Source organism: Schistocerca americana, chromosome X (genome assembly GCF_021461395.2).
Source record: "Schistocerca americana isolate TAMUIC-IGC-003095 chromosome X, iqSchAmer2.1, whole genome shotgun sequence".
Lineage (NCBI taxonomy): Eukaryota > Metazoa > Arthropoda > Insecta > Orthoptera > Acrididae > Schistocerca > Schistocerca americana.
This window is the reverse complement of record NC_060130.1, coordinates 364294670-364313297: the sequence shown is the minus strand read 5'-3', so window position 1 is coordinate 364313297 and position 18628 is coordinate 364294670. Positions and strand designations below refer to the sequence as shown.

Below are 18628 nucleotides of genomic sequence, written 5' to 3'. Positions count from 1 at the left end.
CTGCTTAGCCGGCAGTAAGGAATTCCTATCTTCGGCGAAGGTTTGGCAGTTGATAAGAAAAATGCTTGACCTTCTTCTTCTAACAGTCAGACAGGCAATGGAGCCACAGACGCTTTTATTTTGGAAGAGATATTTACCCTCTCACTAAGACTAATGCCGTTACATGGATCGAAAGCATGTCGATATCTTATCTCCTCCACGACAATGCCGTGAGCATTCTTGATATTTGACTCTTCTACTGAAACACTTTACCCATCTTCAGCTCCACCCGGGCTATCGGTGGTTCTATTCCAAATTCTTGAGCAGTGTGTTCTTGGTGTGTCCCCGCAGCTAGTGTGTGCCGAGCATGAGAAGGTAACTTCTTAGTGAATGTCTGGTTCTCACCACAGGAACAGTGACAGGGACATACGGCATTATTCTTCGAGACGACGCGCCCAGACCTCGTCTGCATGGCAAGGGGATCACCTTGTAACTATTAGTATATAGTCACGAGTGTGCGGCCTTTTGGTTTATTACGCAGGGAGAGCTGTTTGTTACTGTTACTCATTATAGTACAATATGAGGTTTTTGTTTTCTTACCATAAGGAGCTAGCTGTGCAACATAACATTGATGTGTTTCTTCTCTTTGGTCCCGGGCAGAAACTGTTTTGCTTTCCTTCAGTTGGCTATTTATTTGTGCTCTGGAAGAAAATTTAAAAAATACATAGCGTTCTAATCATCAAATCGCGAGGTCACATGTGCTATTCTCGCTACACACAGCATTCTATTTTTAATTTATTACCAAACTGAAATGTTAATAACAAATAGTGAATTGTAATTTTTTAGTAAAAGTAACCTCTTTCTATTGTCGTTATTAATCACGTGAGAATGCTAGCTGGTTGCCCGAAAGAAGAAAAAATGGAAAATTCATGGGTTAGAATAAAAAAAAATTGCATTTCTGTCAGGGTTCCTCCGAGCCATAATCCGTAAGTAGCGGTCATCCACTGCAGTAGTAGCCCTTGGGGGGCCTGAGCGAGGCATGTCATCGACAGTTCCTGTCTCCCTGTATCTCATCCATGTCCGAACAACATCTCTTTGGTTCACTCCGAGACACCTGAACACTTCCCTTTTTGAGAGCCCTTCGTGGCACAAAGTAACAATGCGGACGCGATCGAACTGCGGTATTGACCCTCTAGGCATGGTTGATCTACAGACAACACGAGCCGTGTATCTCCTTCCTGGTGGAAGGACTGGAACTGATCGGCGGTCGGACCCCCTGCGTCTAATAGGTGCTGCTCATGCATGGTTGTTTACATCTTTGAGTGGGTTTAGTGACATCTATAAACAGTCAAAGGGGCTGTGTCTGTGATACACTATTCACAGTCAACGTCTATCTTCAGGAGTTCTGGGAACTGGGGTGAAGCAAAACTTTTTTTGATGTATGTAGTTGCGGTGGAGACTACGTCTCGGTTAGTGCAACAATATTCTGCCCTCACAGATCCGGTTCTGACACAACGTCTCTCCTACTTTTCTAGCTGCACAGAAGGCCATCTGCATACTCTGGTGGTGTAGTACTTGGGGCAGAAATTATAACGCTCTCTGGCGCACAATTACAACCCGACAAGAAGACACAAAACTGCGCACTCTACGATGAGCAGTGAAAGATTCACTCTGGAAACTACGCCCATGCTATGGGTAACCCATTATTCCGCGTCATTCTTTCTTCCACGGACACCAGTCCAGAAGTTTGTGCAGGAGAGCTTCTATATAGTTTAGGATGCAGAACAGATGTACTGGAAGCAGGGAACCTGCAACAGCGGGTTATAAATTATGCGTAGGTAGCTCAGTCGGCGAGAACATTTCACGCGAAAGAGAAGGGTTCGTGTCCGATACACGGTTGTAAGGAGGCAGTAAGTTTCAAAATAGTGCACATTCTATTCCAGCTGAGAGACACACTGAAATAGGTGTTGTTCGGGTATAGAAAATCCGTCCAAAACGTTCCGATATATTATTCCTGGCATAGAAACGGCGTCAGCACAGTCACTACGATGACAGTTTTAAATAACTACTGCAGACAATAGGTGACGTGCGGCCGTAGCGTGATAACTTCGTTGTGTCACAAATCGCAAAGGAGCAACATCTCAAAATCAAGCGTTCAAGACATTCTCTAGAATGTTTTGAACAAAGAAAAGTGCGTGCAAAAATTTTCCATAGCGACTTGATTGAAATGCTAAACGCCGACAATTATTTTCTGGAAATAATCATCACTGATGACAAGACATGGTGTTATCAATACGTACTTGCCACAAAACGAGAAAGTGTAGATACACTAATGGCCATTGGTTTGACGACATAACTGGCATTCAAGCTAATGAGGGGCGGGCGAGTTGAACAACTTCCCGAATAAGCATTTTCCTGACAGTCTCACATGCTTGTATGTACATTTTGTGCATTGCACTCAAATGGGAGGAGACTATGCAGAATACATGAAGCATTTAATTCACCATCCTCTATTTTTTATTAAGCCAGTCTCTAAACTTTTTGGACTGGGGGGAGAGAAAGGTATCTCGTACAGAAAAACCTCCTCCATACCAGCGATCATGAATTTCATGAACGTCATTGATGGAAAACCCCATTTCTTACTTCTCTCACGTGACAGGCATTTAGTATTTCTTGACTTCCTAACATCATTCGATTAGAAACCACACCTACGCTTACTGTGAAATGTACACTGAAATGAGGTATCAAGCGAAATGCATTACTGTATAGGCGATTTACTCGTTGGGTGGAGGCCGCTTTTGATCCTGTATGGAGAGTCATCGACAGATGTAGAATTAACTTCGGTTGTGCCACAGGGAAATGTGTAGCGACGTTACCTCTTCATGTTGTATGTTATTGAACTTACAGACAACATTAATAGTAATGTCAGACTTTCTTGCCGACTGTGGGGTATCTGTAATTAAGTACTGTCTGAAAAGCTGCATACATATATAGTCAGCTTTTGGTAACATTTCAAGATGGTGAACAGGGTGATAACTTGTAAAATGTTCAAGAAATATAAAATTGTTCACCTCAAAAGATAAAAAACCTGGCTTACTACGCCTACAATTTCCACGAGTCATAACTGAAATTGGTCAACTCTTACAAATACCTTGGTCTAATAATTTGTAGAGAAATGGAACTGAACGACAACACACGCACAGTCGTAGGGAAATCAGGTGGAAAACTTTTTTTCATTGGTAGAACGCCGGGGGAATGCAGTCTGCAAAGGAGATTGCCTACGAAACCGTTCAACCACGTATCGTATAGTTTTGCTCAAGTGTGTGGAACCCGTATCAAATGAGATTAACGTGGAATACTGAACGAATTGCAATGAGGTCAGCGCTAATGATCATAGGTTTGTTTGACCCATGTGAGAGCGTCACAGAGATGCTGAAGAAACTGATCTGGCAGGCTCTTGATTGTATAACCAAACTACATCGAAATAGTGATTAAAATTCTTCTGGGTATTTTGCCGCGTCATTGCTAAAAACTAACAACAATAATAAACTAAAACCGACGTTTCGGCCGAATTGCAACGGCCTTCCTCAGGGCCTTGAGGAAGGAAGTTGCAATTCGGCCGAAACGTCGGTTTTAGTTTATAATTGTTATTAGTTTTTAGCAATGAGGCGGCATAATACCCAGAAGAATTTTAATCACTATGACACCGACGGCGAAAGCCTACGTTCTTATACATCGAAATAGGTTACTAAAAACGTATAGAGAAACAGCTTCAGTTAATGAAGACAATAAAATATTACAGCCCTCTATACATCATTCCCATAGGAATTCCGAACGCCGAAAAAGCTCAGACAAACTACAGTGGGCACAGTTCCACTTACGCAATCATTCTCCTCAAGACCCATACGCGAACCAATAATAACTAGTAAATGGAAAGTACTCTCTGCCATGCTCTTCACAGCGGTTTGCAAGGTACTGATGTAGGTGCAGATGCGGGTACATTCGGAAATATACTTTGATCAGATATACAAAGCCGCACAAAGAAAGTGGAGCACCCTCGAGAGGAAGAGGAAAACGAAAGAGGTTGAAATGGTATGTGATGTTATTTTAGTGATTAAAATATCTAGTAAAATTTGCAGAGAACTTGACAGTATGAGCTCATTTATCACTACGACTCTGCACCCCGTCCAGCCTGATGAATATACTGATTCTGTTGTGAAGGGCATCATAAAGCCGTTGTATCCTCTCCTGGTGCAAACTACCCCATAATTGTTATAAATGCTCATTGATAGCCTGGATAGTAGTCCTGGGACGGAGTTGACGTCTGTACTAATCTCACACATGTTCTACGGTAGACAGATCTACGGATCTTGTTACTCACTGGGTACCTCAACATTACGTAGACCATTCACAGAGACATGTGCCAGGTATAGACTACCATTGCCCTGCTGAAAAATAGCGTCACGATATTGTCGCATGAGAGGTAACACACGAGGACGTAGGATGTTCGTAAGATGTCGTTGCACCATGGGAGTTCCTTCAATCACTACAATCCGTTACCTGAAGTCATATCCGATGGCTCCCCACACCATGACATCAAGAACAATACCACTATTCCTCTGAAAAAACATTGGAAGAATGGGACCTTTTCCAGGTCGCTACTGTACTCGTCGTCGCTGGTCATATGGGGTAGTGCAGAACAACGATCCACCGTCAAGCACAGTGCAACGTCATTCATGCTTCCCGCTGTCTCACACGAATACGTGGCATCTGTGTGTACTTCAGTGATCGCTCAACTTCTGATGCAGTTCATGCCTCTTCTGTGCTCTATCAGGCGTCGTAACAACACGAACACACCAATGCATTTTGTTGGCCTTTCTACTTGTTAGAGATAACTGCTAGTAAATCATTTACACGTCCGCTAATGGTGTTCACATGTACGAAGTTTTACTGTCATCCGACTATGTCTTCTAGGTGCTTGACTTTTTTTCAGGCAGTGTACAATTATGTCGGATGTCAGTTGTAATTTGTATTATACGAAAGGTGATTCTTTGAACAAATAGCAAGAAACAGCGTATTCGTTCTGTGTAAGGGAACCTGGATTACTATTAGGTTAGTGACGGCCCCATTAAATGTCACTTAGCCGTAGTTCGCATCAAGGGTTCTGCAACCCTTCAAACACTAATGCATCACGTGTTTCCATACTTACAAGGCGTTGCCTCCCCAGGACTGCATGGATCACAAGAAGTCGACAGAGGGTAGGACAAGCGCCACCAGAGGTCCTCCGTGCCAGGGGCCCATTTCCTCCGCCGTGTCACGTGTGCAGAACTGGATCGGCTCAAATTCCTCCGCGCCCCGGCTATATAGGGCGGCTCAAGCCGACACGTCGGGAGTTCGCTCCACCGGAGCTTTGGGCCAATTCATGCTCCGGCTCTTAGCAGTCCATCAATCAGAGCCGTTCGGAAGACACCGCAGCTGAACCTATGACTTTTCCAGTGATATCCTGATACGCACCTGTCGCCCAATTACGCCGAACGCTTAATCTCCGTCTTAGCGTTTATCGGTAGCATAGTCTCCACGTCTCACTATGTCCATTCACTAAGTTCCAGGGGATATCTGGCAGTGTCTGAGAAGTTGTGCTATTTTTATTGATAAGTGTTTTACTTAGTTATTAAATCTCTCTACTGTGATCGTAATAAACACTTGTTCTGGTTTACCTGTATCTTACTATTTTTTATCAAGCACCTCCCCGTGGGAGATATAGCAAAATATGCAGTACCTTCCTCTTGGAGCGGATGGCCTCCTGTTGACGCTCGGTGTTCTCGCCAATGGCGCGGTCGCCCCACAGCTGCCGGCCCATCAGCCCGTAGCAAACAGCCATTGACGTCACCGGCAGCAGGTATGTCACGCACAGGAACACCACGTTGTACCTGCCACAAAACACCACCAGCCGCTGATCAAACTCTTAAAAACTGCATGAATCACTGAAAAGTTTGCATCTTGTGAACAAAACTGCATCCTATATCGCAAAACACTTAATGATATTTCCGTTCTACCAACAGATTAGAAAACTTACTGAATCCATGGCCCAATATCTTTTAGAACGCGATTAAATGGTCACTCCGATTACATGGAATGATGTTTTGCTGTAGCTATCATAGAATAATACTGCTTCAGAGAAGCAATGTGCAGGGACTGTCTCTTCTTTTTCATCAGTGTTCGTCCTGCCCACGGTAGGGCAAACTCGCATCCGCGAGTAGCTGTATCTTGTTTCAGTGGTCACGTTTGAAGCTTATGGAGCATTAGCTGTCATAAGACTTCTAGTCAAACACAGCTAGCCTACACACTGTTTGTGCCTGCTTGCTCGCCTCGGTGTGTGATAGGTTCGGTGGGCAGTGGCGCAAAAAAATAGGTTCAAATGGCTCTGAGCGCTATGAGACTTAACGTCTGATGTCGTCAGTCGCCTAGAACTTAGAACAAATTAAACCTAACTAACCTAAGGACATCACACACATCCATGCCCGAGGCAGGATTCGGACCTGCGAACGTAGCGGTCACGCGGTTCCAGACTGAAGCGCCTAGAACCACACGGCCACACCGTCCGGCGCAGTGGCGCACAAGCTTACTGTAATGTCATTATGGGTGTGAAACTTCCTGGCAGATTAAAATTGTGTGCCTCATCGGGACTAGAATCGTAAACCTTTGCCTTTCGACCACAAGTGAAGTTTCTAAGGTAGAAAACAAAGTGCTGGTGGAAATACTGTTGTGAGGAAAGGTCGTGAATTGTGCTTGAGTAACTTAGTTGGTAACCACTTGCTCGCGGAAAACAATGGTCCTGGGTTCGAGTCTCGATCTGGCACACAGTTTTAATCTGTCAGGAAGTTTCATACCAACGAACATTCCACTGCAGAGAGAAAAAAATTATTCCTTCTGTATTTAATTAATGGCCATTTGGTCTAGCCAGTACACACATATAAGCGAATATTTAATAATAATAAAGTGAAAGATTTAATCCTCTAACATTAAAAATGTTTCATAATGTTAACCAACACAATATTTGATTGAAATAAATGTTTATTGTAATCGATGAGTAATCAGTGAATGGTGGATTCACAGCTAGTGAGGACTTAAAATAGTTAATAATCAAATAATAATGCAGTGCAGTGCAGTAAAAACGTGACACGTGGCAGTAGCTTCCCTTTTCAAACCATTAATCTATTGAAATGTGTGCAAAATATTCGAAATCCGGTAGTGTTACATCTGCACAACCTAATATAATGGAATATCATCATCATTTTACATAATAGCTACTAAATAAACAACTGAGTCCGTCAAGCGACTCAAATAACCCCAACTGCAGCAATACGGTTCACGTTCAAGGATGCAGCTACTTGAACAGGTACAAAGTTAAAGTTAACACACACGTTCAGAATCAATCACTAGGACTGCCTTCAGAATATTTTAATTCACGTACAGGCGTATGAAATTAAGTATCAGCCCGAGGTCACTTGAAATCGCTTTAAGTAGCGTATTTTTCCTGTGTATGAGTTGAAAGTGTTAATTATGCGGCCATCTTGCCACCGACAGTCTACCTCCAAAGTGTTGCTTCTCTAACTTAACGAAATCAGTGATCACCCGGGAACGACCGCGGCGGAAATGTCCAAAAAGCCACGAGCACACGGACTTTCGTCCTTATATTTTCGCTGGGACACTACATACAAATGACTAATATCATTTTAAATTAATGTTATTTAAGTACGTACACATTATATTAAAACAACCGCTCTTATTGATGGTCATTTTGCGACCACTTCACACACTAAAAATGCAACGTAACTTTTAATATTCTTCAAAATGTAAATGTGGCTAACAGATTCATCTCATATCACAACAGAAGTACGTTAAATAAATTTATTAAACTAAAACGACCATTTGAAAGGTGGTGTCCTTCCTCCCTCAATTTGTTGGTGATTTCAGATTACATACAGCATTTACCAGTCATAATTAATCTTGATTTTATTAGTATCCATTTGAATAATCGATAGGCTAGGCCCTACGTGTTAACTTAAACTGTAAACATTCATCACAAGAGATAGTACAGAAAGGATTTGTGTAAATCACGCTCCTTTCATGTTAAGTGTAACCGGGGAAGGGTAATGGTATTGGTATATTTTCAGTATCTTTATGAAATTAAATCAGTACTAATTTTTCGTAGAGGTACAAATAATTAAAATTTTACTGTTGTGGTGATAGCTCACATTTCGAGCTTCAAACTTAAAGTCGTTGAGAAATTTTAATTTCACTTGGTCAGTTTCCCGTTCATAGGATGGGAATTATCTCCACGGGCAAGTTGTTGCTTGTATCTGCTCGCTTGTTCGTCTACTCAGCTGCCCGCCGCTGTTGTCCCCGTCCCTGACACTGTCAAAAGAAACCCCTACAGATTTCTTCGACAATAGATGGCAGCTCGTAATGTCACAACTTTCTTCCTGTAGCCACTGACTATTGCTACCGCCGGCCGCGGTGGTCTAGCGGTTCTAGGCGCTCAGTCCGGAACCGCGCAACTGCTACGGTCGCAGGTTCGAATCCTGCCTCGGGCATGGATGTGTGTGGTGTCCTTAGGTTAGTTAGGTTTAAGTAATTCTAAGTTGTAGGGGACTGATAACCATAGATGTTAAGTCCCATAGTGCTCAGAGCCATTTGAACTATTGCTACCCTAGACAGCAACTTTTAAAACTACTGTTTGAAAGCGGCTACCTTGAGCAAACCAGAATTATTTACATGAAAACGTATTCGCAGCTGCGAATACGAACAACCATCAGTTGTATAAGAAAATGACAACAATGTAAATTTATTCCCGACCAGTACTCGAGCCCGTATTTCCCGCTTTACGCGAGCGGTCGTCTATACCAACTTCAATGGCCCGTAGTCAAATCATAACGCAATATAAGCTGCAAATAGGAGAAAAAATTAATTATGATAGCAAATAAGTAAAAGGACAAAGGACAAAAAAAAAACGAGAAAGAAAGCAGAAGGACAACGAGATCAGATTATATTTGAAACAGCAAACTAAGAAAAATTCCAATCTGATTGCAAGGACTGTATACGCTAATGTGTATACATACTTCATCTATAAACATTTTACAATAGAACTGGAGCGATGCTGGGTCAAAACACAAAAACAAAACGAGTAGGTAAACCAAGTCGCTTATTCGTTGGAATCAAGTTATACCAAGAGGACGCTACGCGCATCGGCAAAATCGGAAGATTAATATTGCACCAAACTGTCTTCCAGGTTGTTTGCGACGATTCTCATTCAACGAGGTTCGGGTAAGGGACTGCTTTCCAACGATTCTGTAGAAATTTCATGGAGATGACGGGCCTCCACGAAATGTCAGCCCCTAAATATCTCATCGCAAGATAAAAGTCACGAATGTGTTTTATCTTACAATTTATGCGACCAACATCTATAGGGGGTTCTAGACTAGCAGGGCGGACACAGAGAAATAAACGAAACTTGAATGTGTGAGTCTCTTGAGTCATCGCCAGAACAGTACGACGCACATATAGCATCTGCGTCTCCTTCCGTGTATCAACCAGGCCCAGCCCCCCAAGGGAACGAGGCTTCGTGACCACCTCATACCGTAAGCGAAAGATGTCTTTTCCATAATAAACAACCACACAATGCTGTATTTTCATCGTCGAGGGAAGCGTTTAAATTTGGGCCACGTAATAAGTTTCGCATAAGACATATGTATCCAGTATTTGAACTTTCTGGAGTAGAGTAAGAGAACGCGTTTCAGGTTCTAGTATCGCTCCCTAGAATTTTTTCCGTAACAGTCTTCCAGTTGACAGTCGTCATTTTGAGTGGACGACGATCAATGATGATACAGAGAGACGTATGCTGATCCACTGCAGTAGCACATGGAACAACCGTATCATCAAAACCTCGCAAAGTAAGATGTCTGCATTTACCTTCATTAAGTAGTGCACCTGAACTTCGACAATAATCATCGATTACAGCCTTCAGTCGAGGTATCTCCTCAGAAGTGCGGAGTAGAACCGTCACGTCATCCGCGTATTCACGAACAGCTTTGGCCCCTATTGAAAGCGTCCAACCTTTCAGCTGGGATAATAGCATCTGAAGTAGAGCCTGCAGAGACAACACAAACAAAGTCACTAACAGCGGGCTTCCTTGAGGCAGTCCCCGACAGATATTTATCGGGGACGTCAGTTGGCCATTAACGATCCCCGATCCTGACATATTTGTGAACAGATCTGAGTTTACTCGCCATGTGTCAACAGTAACACCAACTGCCTCCAGAATCCGAAGCAAGAAGTCGTGATTAACACGATCAAATGCCTTATCAAAGCCTAGCAAAGCAAGGGCACAAGGAACTGACGTTAAGCCGGCCGCAGTGGCCGAGCGGTTCTAGGCGGTTCAGCCTGGAACCGCGCGACCGTTACGGTCACAGGTTCGAATCCTGCCTCGGGCATGGATGTGTGTGATGTCCTTGGGTTAGTTAGGTTTAAGTAGTTCTACGTTCTAGGGGACTGATGACCACAGATGTTAAGTCCCATAATGCTCAGAGCCATTTGAACTGACGTTACAGCAGCAACAGAAACCACATCACGGTACTTGACTATAGGGGTAAGAATGGTACGACCCTTTGCAACAACCGTCTCCATCAGAGCCGACATCCTACTATTAATTACCCTCGCCACAGTGTTATAAACAAGGTTTAGCAAGCTAATTGGGCGAAAGCTATCAGGGGAAGCCGGTCCAGAGAATTTCGTGATTAAAACAATTTTCCCCACTTTGAACGAGGTCGGCACTACTGTACCCTGTAACACTTCATTCAAAAGGGACGTAAAGGTGGCACCCTACAGCGCCCAAAAGCGCACCTAAAATTTCTTGGGAAATCCATCCAGACCCGGAGACTTTTTAGAAGGCGATCCCAAAATAAGATAATAATCTCCCTCAGGTTGGAAAGCAGCTAAGAGCATTTCATTATGTTCAGGTGTAACTGCCGTTTCCAAGATGCTCACTAATGTGTCATAAAAGATCTCACTGGACTCATCGACGTCGTAGATGTGTAAGACGCGCACTCTATCAGCTTGCTCCGACACGATATGACCATTATTTGTCGTGCTAGAATAAATACAAGCTCGTCGGCGACTGGTCTGATGCCGAAGCAAATAATAAAGTCAGTTCTTCCGTTACTAATGTATGTGGCTTTGATCGAACTTTCAACCATTTCATTTGTAGTCTTTTCAAGGTCAACAGTTTTGCCTTTACACGCCTAACTTCCATAATTTTCAGAGTGCGTGATCCGCAGCAGCATAAGGTTCACGCAGGATAGAATAGTAACATTCGTATGTTCTCCGAAAGTCTCGTGCTTTGGCAGCACATAAAAGTATCAAAGTTTGCCAGATCCTCGGTTTTGCCAGCTATGTCCACCAGTCGAGGATGGATGAGTATTTCCCAGTGGACGGTATAGTACTTTCCACACGGCTCGCATAAAGTCGTCGAGAGAGGGGTTAGCTAGGTAAGTTACGTTTAACATCCACGGAGTGCGAAACAATCTGACTGGTTGCCGTTCTAGATTGAGGGTCAAAGCCACAGAACATTGATCCGTAACGGAAGCTGAGATGACTTCAACGTTAAGAATACAATGGAACAGGCAGTCTGATAAGTAGAACCTATCTAACCTGCTACTGGAAGTCGCAGTAAAGTCGGTATATTTAACTAACTTCTGGTATTTATATATCCGGAAGTCTTTCAGGCGTAAGGAGCAGACCAATTCATTTAATTCACGACAGAAATTAAAATCTGGAGATTGACTCCACGACCTAACACACAGTTAAAATCACCACCCAACAGAATACCCCGAGGTCCTCTCACGCAACAAATAAAAAATACAGTCTTCATAAAAACGCGAACAGTCCACTACGCTCCAAGTGCCAGAAGGGGCATATAGAAGAACCAAGGTAACATTTAAAGGTTGACAACCTATTCCCCTGCCAGAATCCAACATTTCCACCTCAGCAATAGGAATGCCTTCGCAAAAGAATAAGGCGGTCCCTCAAAAGTTCGGGTGCTACATTAAAGATCACACGGAAACTAGGTGACGAGAAAGGCTAAATATCACCTCCTGTAGGAATACTATGTCCGCACATGAATCATCATAAATGATGTGCCGCTGGTCCGGGCGGAGTTCGAGTCCCCCCTCGGGCATGGATGTGTGTGTTTGTCCTTAGGATAATTTAGGTTAAGTAGTGTGTAAGCTTAAGTCCCATAAGATTCCACACACACACATCATAAATAAACTGAGACAGCGAAGCCAATCGTAGTTCTGACCCCACACGATTAACATTTAAGGAAAGGAACGAGTAGTCTTGGGTCATTGATCACAGCTATACAGGGACGTACGGAACCTACCGAGCGGAATTAGATAGACAGCTGAGAGTCAAGGTCCACTGCGAGGCCCGCGTGGTGCAGCCGTGCTGTCAGGGGCGCCTTGCAGCTCTGCCCCGTCGGAGGTTCGAGTCCTCCCTTGGGCATGTATGTGTGTGTTGTCCTTAGCGTAAGTTAGTTTCAGTTAGGTTAAGTAGTGTGTAAGCCTAGGGACCGTTGACCTTAGCAGTTTGGTTCCATAGAACTTACCACAAATTCCCAAATTTCCACTGCGGAGTCCACAGATGAATCAGACATCAGTGGACCATTGCAAACTTTTTCCTTAGTTTTCTTAATTTTCTTACGTACCACCGCATGGTCAGGTTGTATGCGCTGTTTCTGTCGGCTACGTGGCGTGGCGGCGTCTGCAGACGGATCTATTTTCGATAGGCTATCTCGGACCGTGTAGAATCAGTCTAGCAGCTTTTTATTATTTTTTTTTAAAGAAACGTTTACAACTGAAGCAGAAGCCAGCGACAAATGTGGTTTCAAAAGGTTTACTTGAATCAAACCATGAGCGGTTTCGGGTTTCTTAACAATCAATCTTCAGGTGGTTGCTACAGGCTTCCTTGTTTCCTTGCTGGAACCATGTTTTTCATTAGTTATTATTTTGCTGCATTAAGAAATATACAATCCTTTTTCGTAACTATTTACTAGAGATTAGTTCCTTTGACCTTCATCAAAACACTTTTAAAAAGGTTTTATATTTAGTAAAACGCCGAATGTGGTGAAAACTTACGTAGTGTATGATTCTGTAAGATGAAATCACCATATGGTTTTATTATGAGTTTTAAAAACAACATATTTGTGGACGTACACTATTGAGTGTTGTTCATTTCACTGTAAAACACTTTACACCTCACTATCTTATTTTCAGTGACAGCACACATGTTAAACATTTACAAAGCATGCCCCAGCATCACATGAGTAACACGAAGATCTGAGCAAATCACACAACAACCTCAAATTCACTTTTGAATACGAGACAATCAATAGCATTAACTTCCTAGACCTCAAAGTATCCAGCATAAATAACAAACACACCTTTGAGAAATTCGTAAGCCAACAACCATAGATGTTGCCGTCAGTAAAATATTCTGCCACCCGATCCAGCACAACATGGTTAACATCAGGTCAGTGCTTTTTCATATCCGTAAAATTCCCCTCAGTCCCAATCAGCATAATTAAATCAGTAGCTTATAATAATGTACACTGATCAGCCAAAAAAATACTGACCACTGCCAGCAGCGACGTTGGAAGCCGCCCGGTGGCTTTGCAGGCACGTGACGCGGTAACAAAAGTATGTGAGCGGAGCCAACACGGTCGAGGAATCACCCTAGTGAAGATATGGGCTGAAAATTAGAAATTCCACTGAGAAAAGCGACTCAGACCAAGGGTAGATTATTATTACGCAGAGCACGTCAACGAGATCACGAAAATGGCGAACCTCAACGAACGGTCACGTGCTGTTGTCGTGAACATCCATGGAAAGAGGTAGAAGGACACTGAAACTACCACTAGGCGCTAAATGGTCGATCATCCACGACCCATCACAGAATGTCTGCTCTGTAAAGTAAGGTAGATGGTGATCTGTGGCATCTCTGCCGAAAGAGCACAATGCGGGTGTAGGCACAAGTGTTTCTGAGCACATCGTTCATCGCACATTGTTGAACACGAAGCTCCGTTGACCCAACGACATCGTCAGTTATGATTGCAGTGGGCACGTGACGTCGGGATTCAATTGCCGATCAATGGAAAAGTGACAGCTCTTCGGGTGAATCACATTCGATGGTCGTCTCCACGAGCGCCGTCATCGAGGTGAAGGGTGGCTCGAAACGTGCAGCGCGCCACGGACACAGGCTGGTGGGAGCAATATTATACTATAGGAGGAATTCTCCTGTACTTGCATGGACCTGTGGTAGTAATCGAAAACACGGTAACAGCTGTGAACCACCATTATCTCTTCATGACTGATGTCTTCCCCGACGGCGATGTTCTCTTTCATCAGTATAACTGCCCTTGTCTGGGAGCCGCAACCATGCTACAATGGTTTGAAGACCATTATAGTGAACTTTCGTAGATGTCTTGGTGACCATATTCGCCTGGCGTAAGTTCTGTGGAACCCAGCTGGATCGCTATACGGCGCCATCATGGCATACGAAAATCAGCGACCCGGTATTTTCGAAAATTACATGATCAGTGCGTAGGCCGCTAATGCCATATACCTCCATAAACCTACCAAGATATTGTCGGATTCCTCATGCGCAAATTCGATGATAAATTTCGTTCTAAAGACGGACAAACAAGCTATTAAGCGATTGATTATCATGCTTTGAATCATCACTGTATTTGATGCTTCAATAACAGGTAAGCACACCCCAAAAATAAAAGCAAGAATTGAAAACAGTAAATCTCTTCAACAAAAAAGATACAGAGCAGGTATGAAGGAAAAAAATCGACACAGTATGCAGCCATGCCATATATGGGCCAACTTTCCTATAAATTTTCCAACCTATTCAAAAAGAAAAATTTCAAAATCAGCGTTTTCACCATTTATAAACTTCAACAGAGAGTAGGATCAAGAATCTATAAACTAAACTGTAATAACTGTCCCAAATTCTCCATTGTCCAAACAGGTAGAGCTTTTAAAATAAAGTTAAAGGAACAGCTGGATCCCGTATGACTGTATCACTTAAGCAAATCAGACTTCGCCACCCATCTTGAGGAAAATAATCATACAGGAGACAATACTGAAAACATCCTGTACATCTTCACCCGGGTTCCCGGTTTCGATTCCCGGCGGGGTCAGGGATTTTCTCTGCCTCGTGATGACTGGGTGTTGTGAGACGTCCTTAGGTTAGTTAGGTTTAAGTAGTTCTAAGTTCTAGGGGACTGATGACCATAGATGTTAAGTCCCATAGTGCTCAGAGCCATTTGAACCATTTTTTGTACATCTTCACATTACAATGAATCTTCTGCAGGAGATTGCGAGTCATATACATAAAAAACACATTTTCTGATGTTTGTAAATAAACGAACAGAGCCGTCAAACATCTCAGCCCCAAATAATCTCCGAGAGATCTTCTATCGTTTAGACCAATATAATACTCCCATAGTTAAAGACAGCTATATTATTTTAAACGATTTTTCATAAAAATATTTTTACTCATGCTGTGTTAATGTAGTACAAACTACTTATACCTCTATTATTAATATACATTTAAATCATATTTATAGTCTGATATATTAAGAAATTATCTTTGTAATGTAAAATGCAGCAATAGACCCAATGTTCAAACTTAGTTTTATCATTATAACACAAAACGTATCTTAATGTGCTTCTGTACTGCACACAGTGTTTGGATTTTTAAATTAATTTCATTGTACTAACACAGGTATAGTTTCTTATGCCCTTACACTCTCGTAGGATTGGTGACCTAGCATCTTTATCACTATAACATCTTTGAAAATATGTTTATGTTACTCACGTGAATCTGGGCCAAGCTTTGTAAATGTTTATCGTGTTTGCTGCCATTAAACAGAGAATAGTGTAGTGTAAAGCTTTCCTGTAAACTGAACAGCTCTCACATAACACAAGTCTGCAACTCTGTTTGTTTGAGAAGTCATAACAAAACTGGACGTATCCGTTATGTCAGAGCTGAGAAAAGTGGCGTTAATGTGCTTTGGCAACAGACGACAAATGCGAGTGCCTTTGCTAACAGCGCGCCATCGCCTGTAGCACCTGTCTTGGGCTCGTGATCTTATTGGTTGGACCCTAGACGAGAGGAAATCGTGGTCTGGTGAGATTAATCTCGATTTCGGTTAGTAAGAGCGGTTAGTAGGGTTCCAGTAAGGCGCATACTCCACAAGGCCATGGACCCATGGTGTCAACAATACTCTGTACAAGCTGGTGGTAGCTCCATAATGGTGTGGGCTGTCTTTACGTGGGATGTACTGAGTCCTGTGGTCTAATTGAACCAATAATTGACTGAAAATGGATATCTTCAGCTACCTGGAGACCATTTCCAGCCATTAATGGACATCATGTTCCCCAAAATCAATGGAACTTTTTTGTACGACAATGCGCGATGTCACCCTGCCACAGCTGTTTGAAATTTGTTTGAAGGACGGTCTGGACCATTCGACGAATGATTTGGCCACGCAGTTCTGCCGACATCAGTCCCATGTTACACTGATGAGACGTAATCGAGAGGTTATTTCGTGCAAATTTCTTGCGTCAGTGAAGTGACATGGAAGGGAGTCTAGGTTTTTTGTTTCGACGAGTGTAGAGTAATATCAACAGCAGCAGAAAATTCTATAACTGCAGTAGGATTCGTTATGAGTAGGAAGGAAGGACAAAGACTGAGTTACTGTGAACAGATCGATGATACGGTTGTTCCCATAAGAATCGACAGAAAACCAACATCGACAACAATAGTTCAGATATACATGCTGGCGTCGCAAGCACAAGATGAAGTGCTAGAGAAAGTATATGAGGCTACTGAACGGGTAATTCAGTACGTAAAGGGAAGTGGATGTTCAAATGGCTCAGAGCACTATGGGAAGGGAAGTGGATGTAGATGAAGGTGAAATGGGAGATATGATACTGCGTGAAGAGTTTGATAGAGCACTGAAAGACCTGAGACGAAACAAGGCCCGGGAGTAGAAAACATCCCATTAGGACTACTGACAGCCTTGGGAGAGCCAGTCCTGACAAAACTCTACCATCTGGTGAGCAAAATGTATGAGACAGGCGAAATACCCTCAGACTTCAAGAAGAATATAATAATTCCAATTTCAAAGAAAGCAGGTGTTGACAGACGTGAAAATTACCGAACTATCAGTTTAATAAGTCACAGCTGCAAAATACTAACGCGAATTCTTTACAGACGAATGGAAAAACTGGTAGAAGCTGACCTCGGGGAAGATCAATTTGGATTCCGCAGAAATATTGGAACACGTGAGGCAATACTGACCCTACGACTTATCTTAGAAGCTAGATTAAGGAAAGGCATACCTACATTTCTAGCATTTGTAGACTTAGAGAAAGCTTTTGACAATGTGACTGGAGTATTCTTTTTCAAATTCTTAATGTAGCAGGGGTAAAATACAGGGAGCGAAAGGCTATTTACAATTTGTACAGAAACCAGATGGCAGTTATAAGAGGCGAGGGGCATGAAAGGGAAGCAGTGGTTGGGAAGGGAGGAGACAGAGTTGTAGCCTCTCCCCGATGTTATTCAATCTGTATATTGAGCAAGCAGTAAAGGAAACAAAAGAAAAATTCGGAGTGAGTATTAAAATCCATGGAGAAGAAATAAAAACTAAGGTTCACCGATGACATTGTAATTCTGTCAGAGACAGCAAAGGACTTGGAAGAGCAGTTGAACGGAATGGACAGCGTGATGAAGGAAGTATATAAGATGAACATCAACTAAAGCAAAACGAGGATAATGGAATGTAGTCGAATTAAGTCGGGTGATGCTGAGGGAATTAGATTAGGAAATGAGACACTTAAAGTAGTAAAGGAGTTTTGCTATTTGGGGAGCAAAATAACTGATGATGGTCGTAGTAGAGAGGATATAAAATGTAGACTGGCAATGGCAAGGAAAGCGTTTCTGAAGAAGGGAAAATTGTTAACATCGAGTATAGATTTAAGTGTCAGGAAGTCGTTTCTGAAAGTATTTGTATGGAGTGTAGCCATGTATGGAAGTGAAACATGGACGATTAACAGTTTGGACAAGAAGAGAATAGAAGCTTTCGAAATGTGGTGTTACAGAGGAATGCTGAAGATTAGATGGGTAGATCACATAACTAATCAGGAGGTATTGAATAGGATTGGGGAGAAGAGGAGTTTGTGGCACAACTTGACTAGAAGAAGGGATCGGTTGGTAGGACACAATCTGAGGCATCAAGGGATCACCAGTTTAGTATTGGAGGGCAGCGTGGAGGGTAAAAATCGTAGAGGGAGACCAAGAGATGAATACACTAAACAGATTCAGAAGGGTGTAGGCTGCAGTACGTACTGGGAGATGAAGAAGCTTGCACAGGGTAGAGTAGCATGGAGAGCTGCATCAAACCAGTCTCAAGACTGAAGACCACAACAACAACATGAGCTTGGTAGTAGGAATGAGAAAGGAGAAGGAGTTCTTGAGTTATGCAATAAATTATAGGTGGTAATAGCGAATACTCTGTTCA

At 42.7% G+C, this 18628-nt stretch overlaps 1 protein-coding gene across 1 annotated transcript in view; it reads right to left on the bottom strand.

Moving 5' to 3' along the window:
* Positions 1–18628, bottom strand: part of LOC124556033 (tachykinin-like peptides receptor 86C) — a 264028-nt gene that overhangs the window by 75724 nt on the left and 169676 nt on the right. Inside the window, exon 4 of the mRNA XM_047130068.1 lies at positions 5759–5909. Within this exon, the coding sequence (XP_046986024.1) occupies positions 5759–5909 (151 nt within the window). The remainder of the gene's footprint in view (positions 1–5758; positions 5910–18628) is intronic.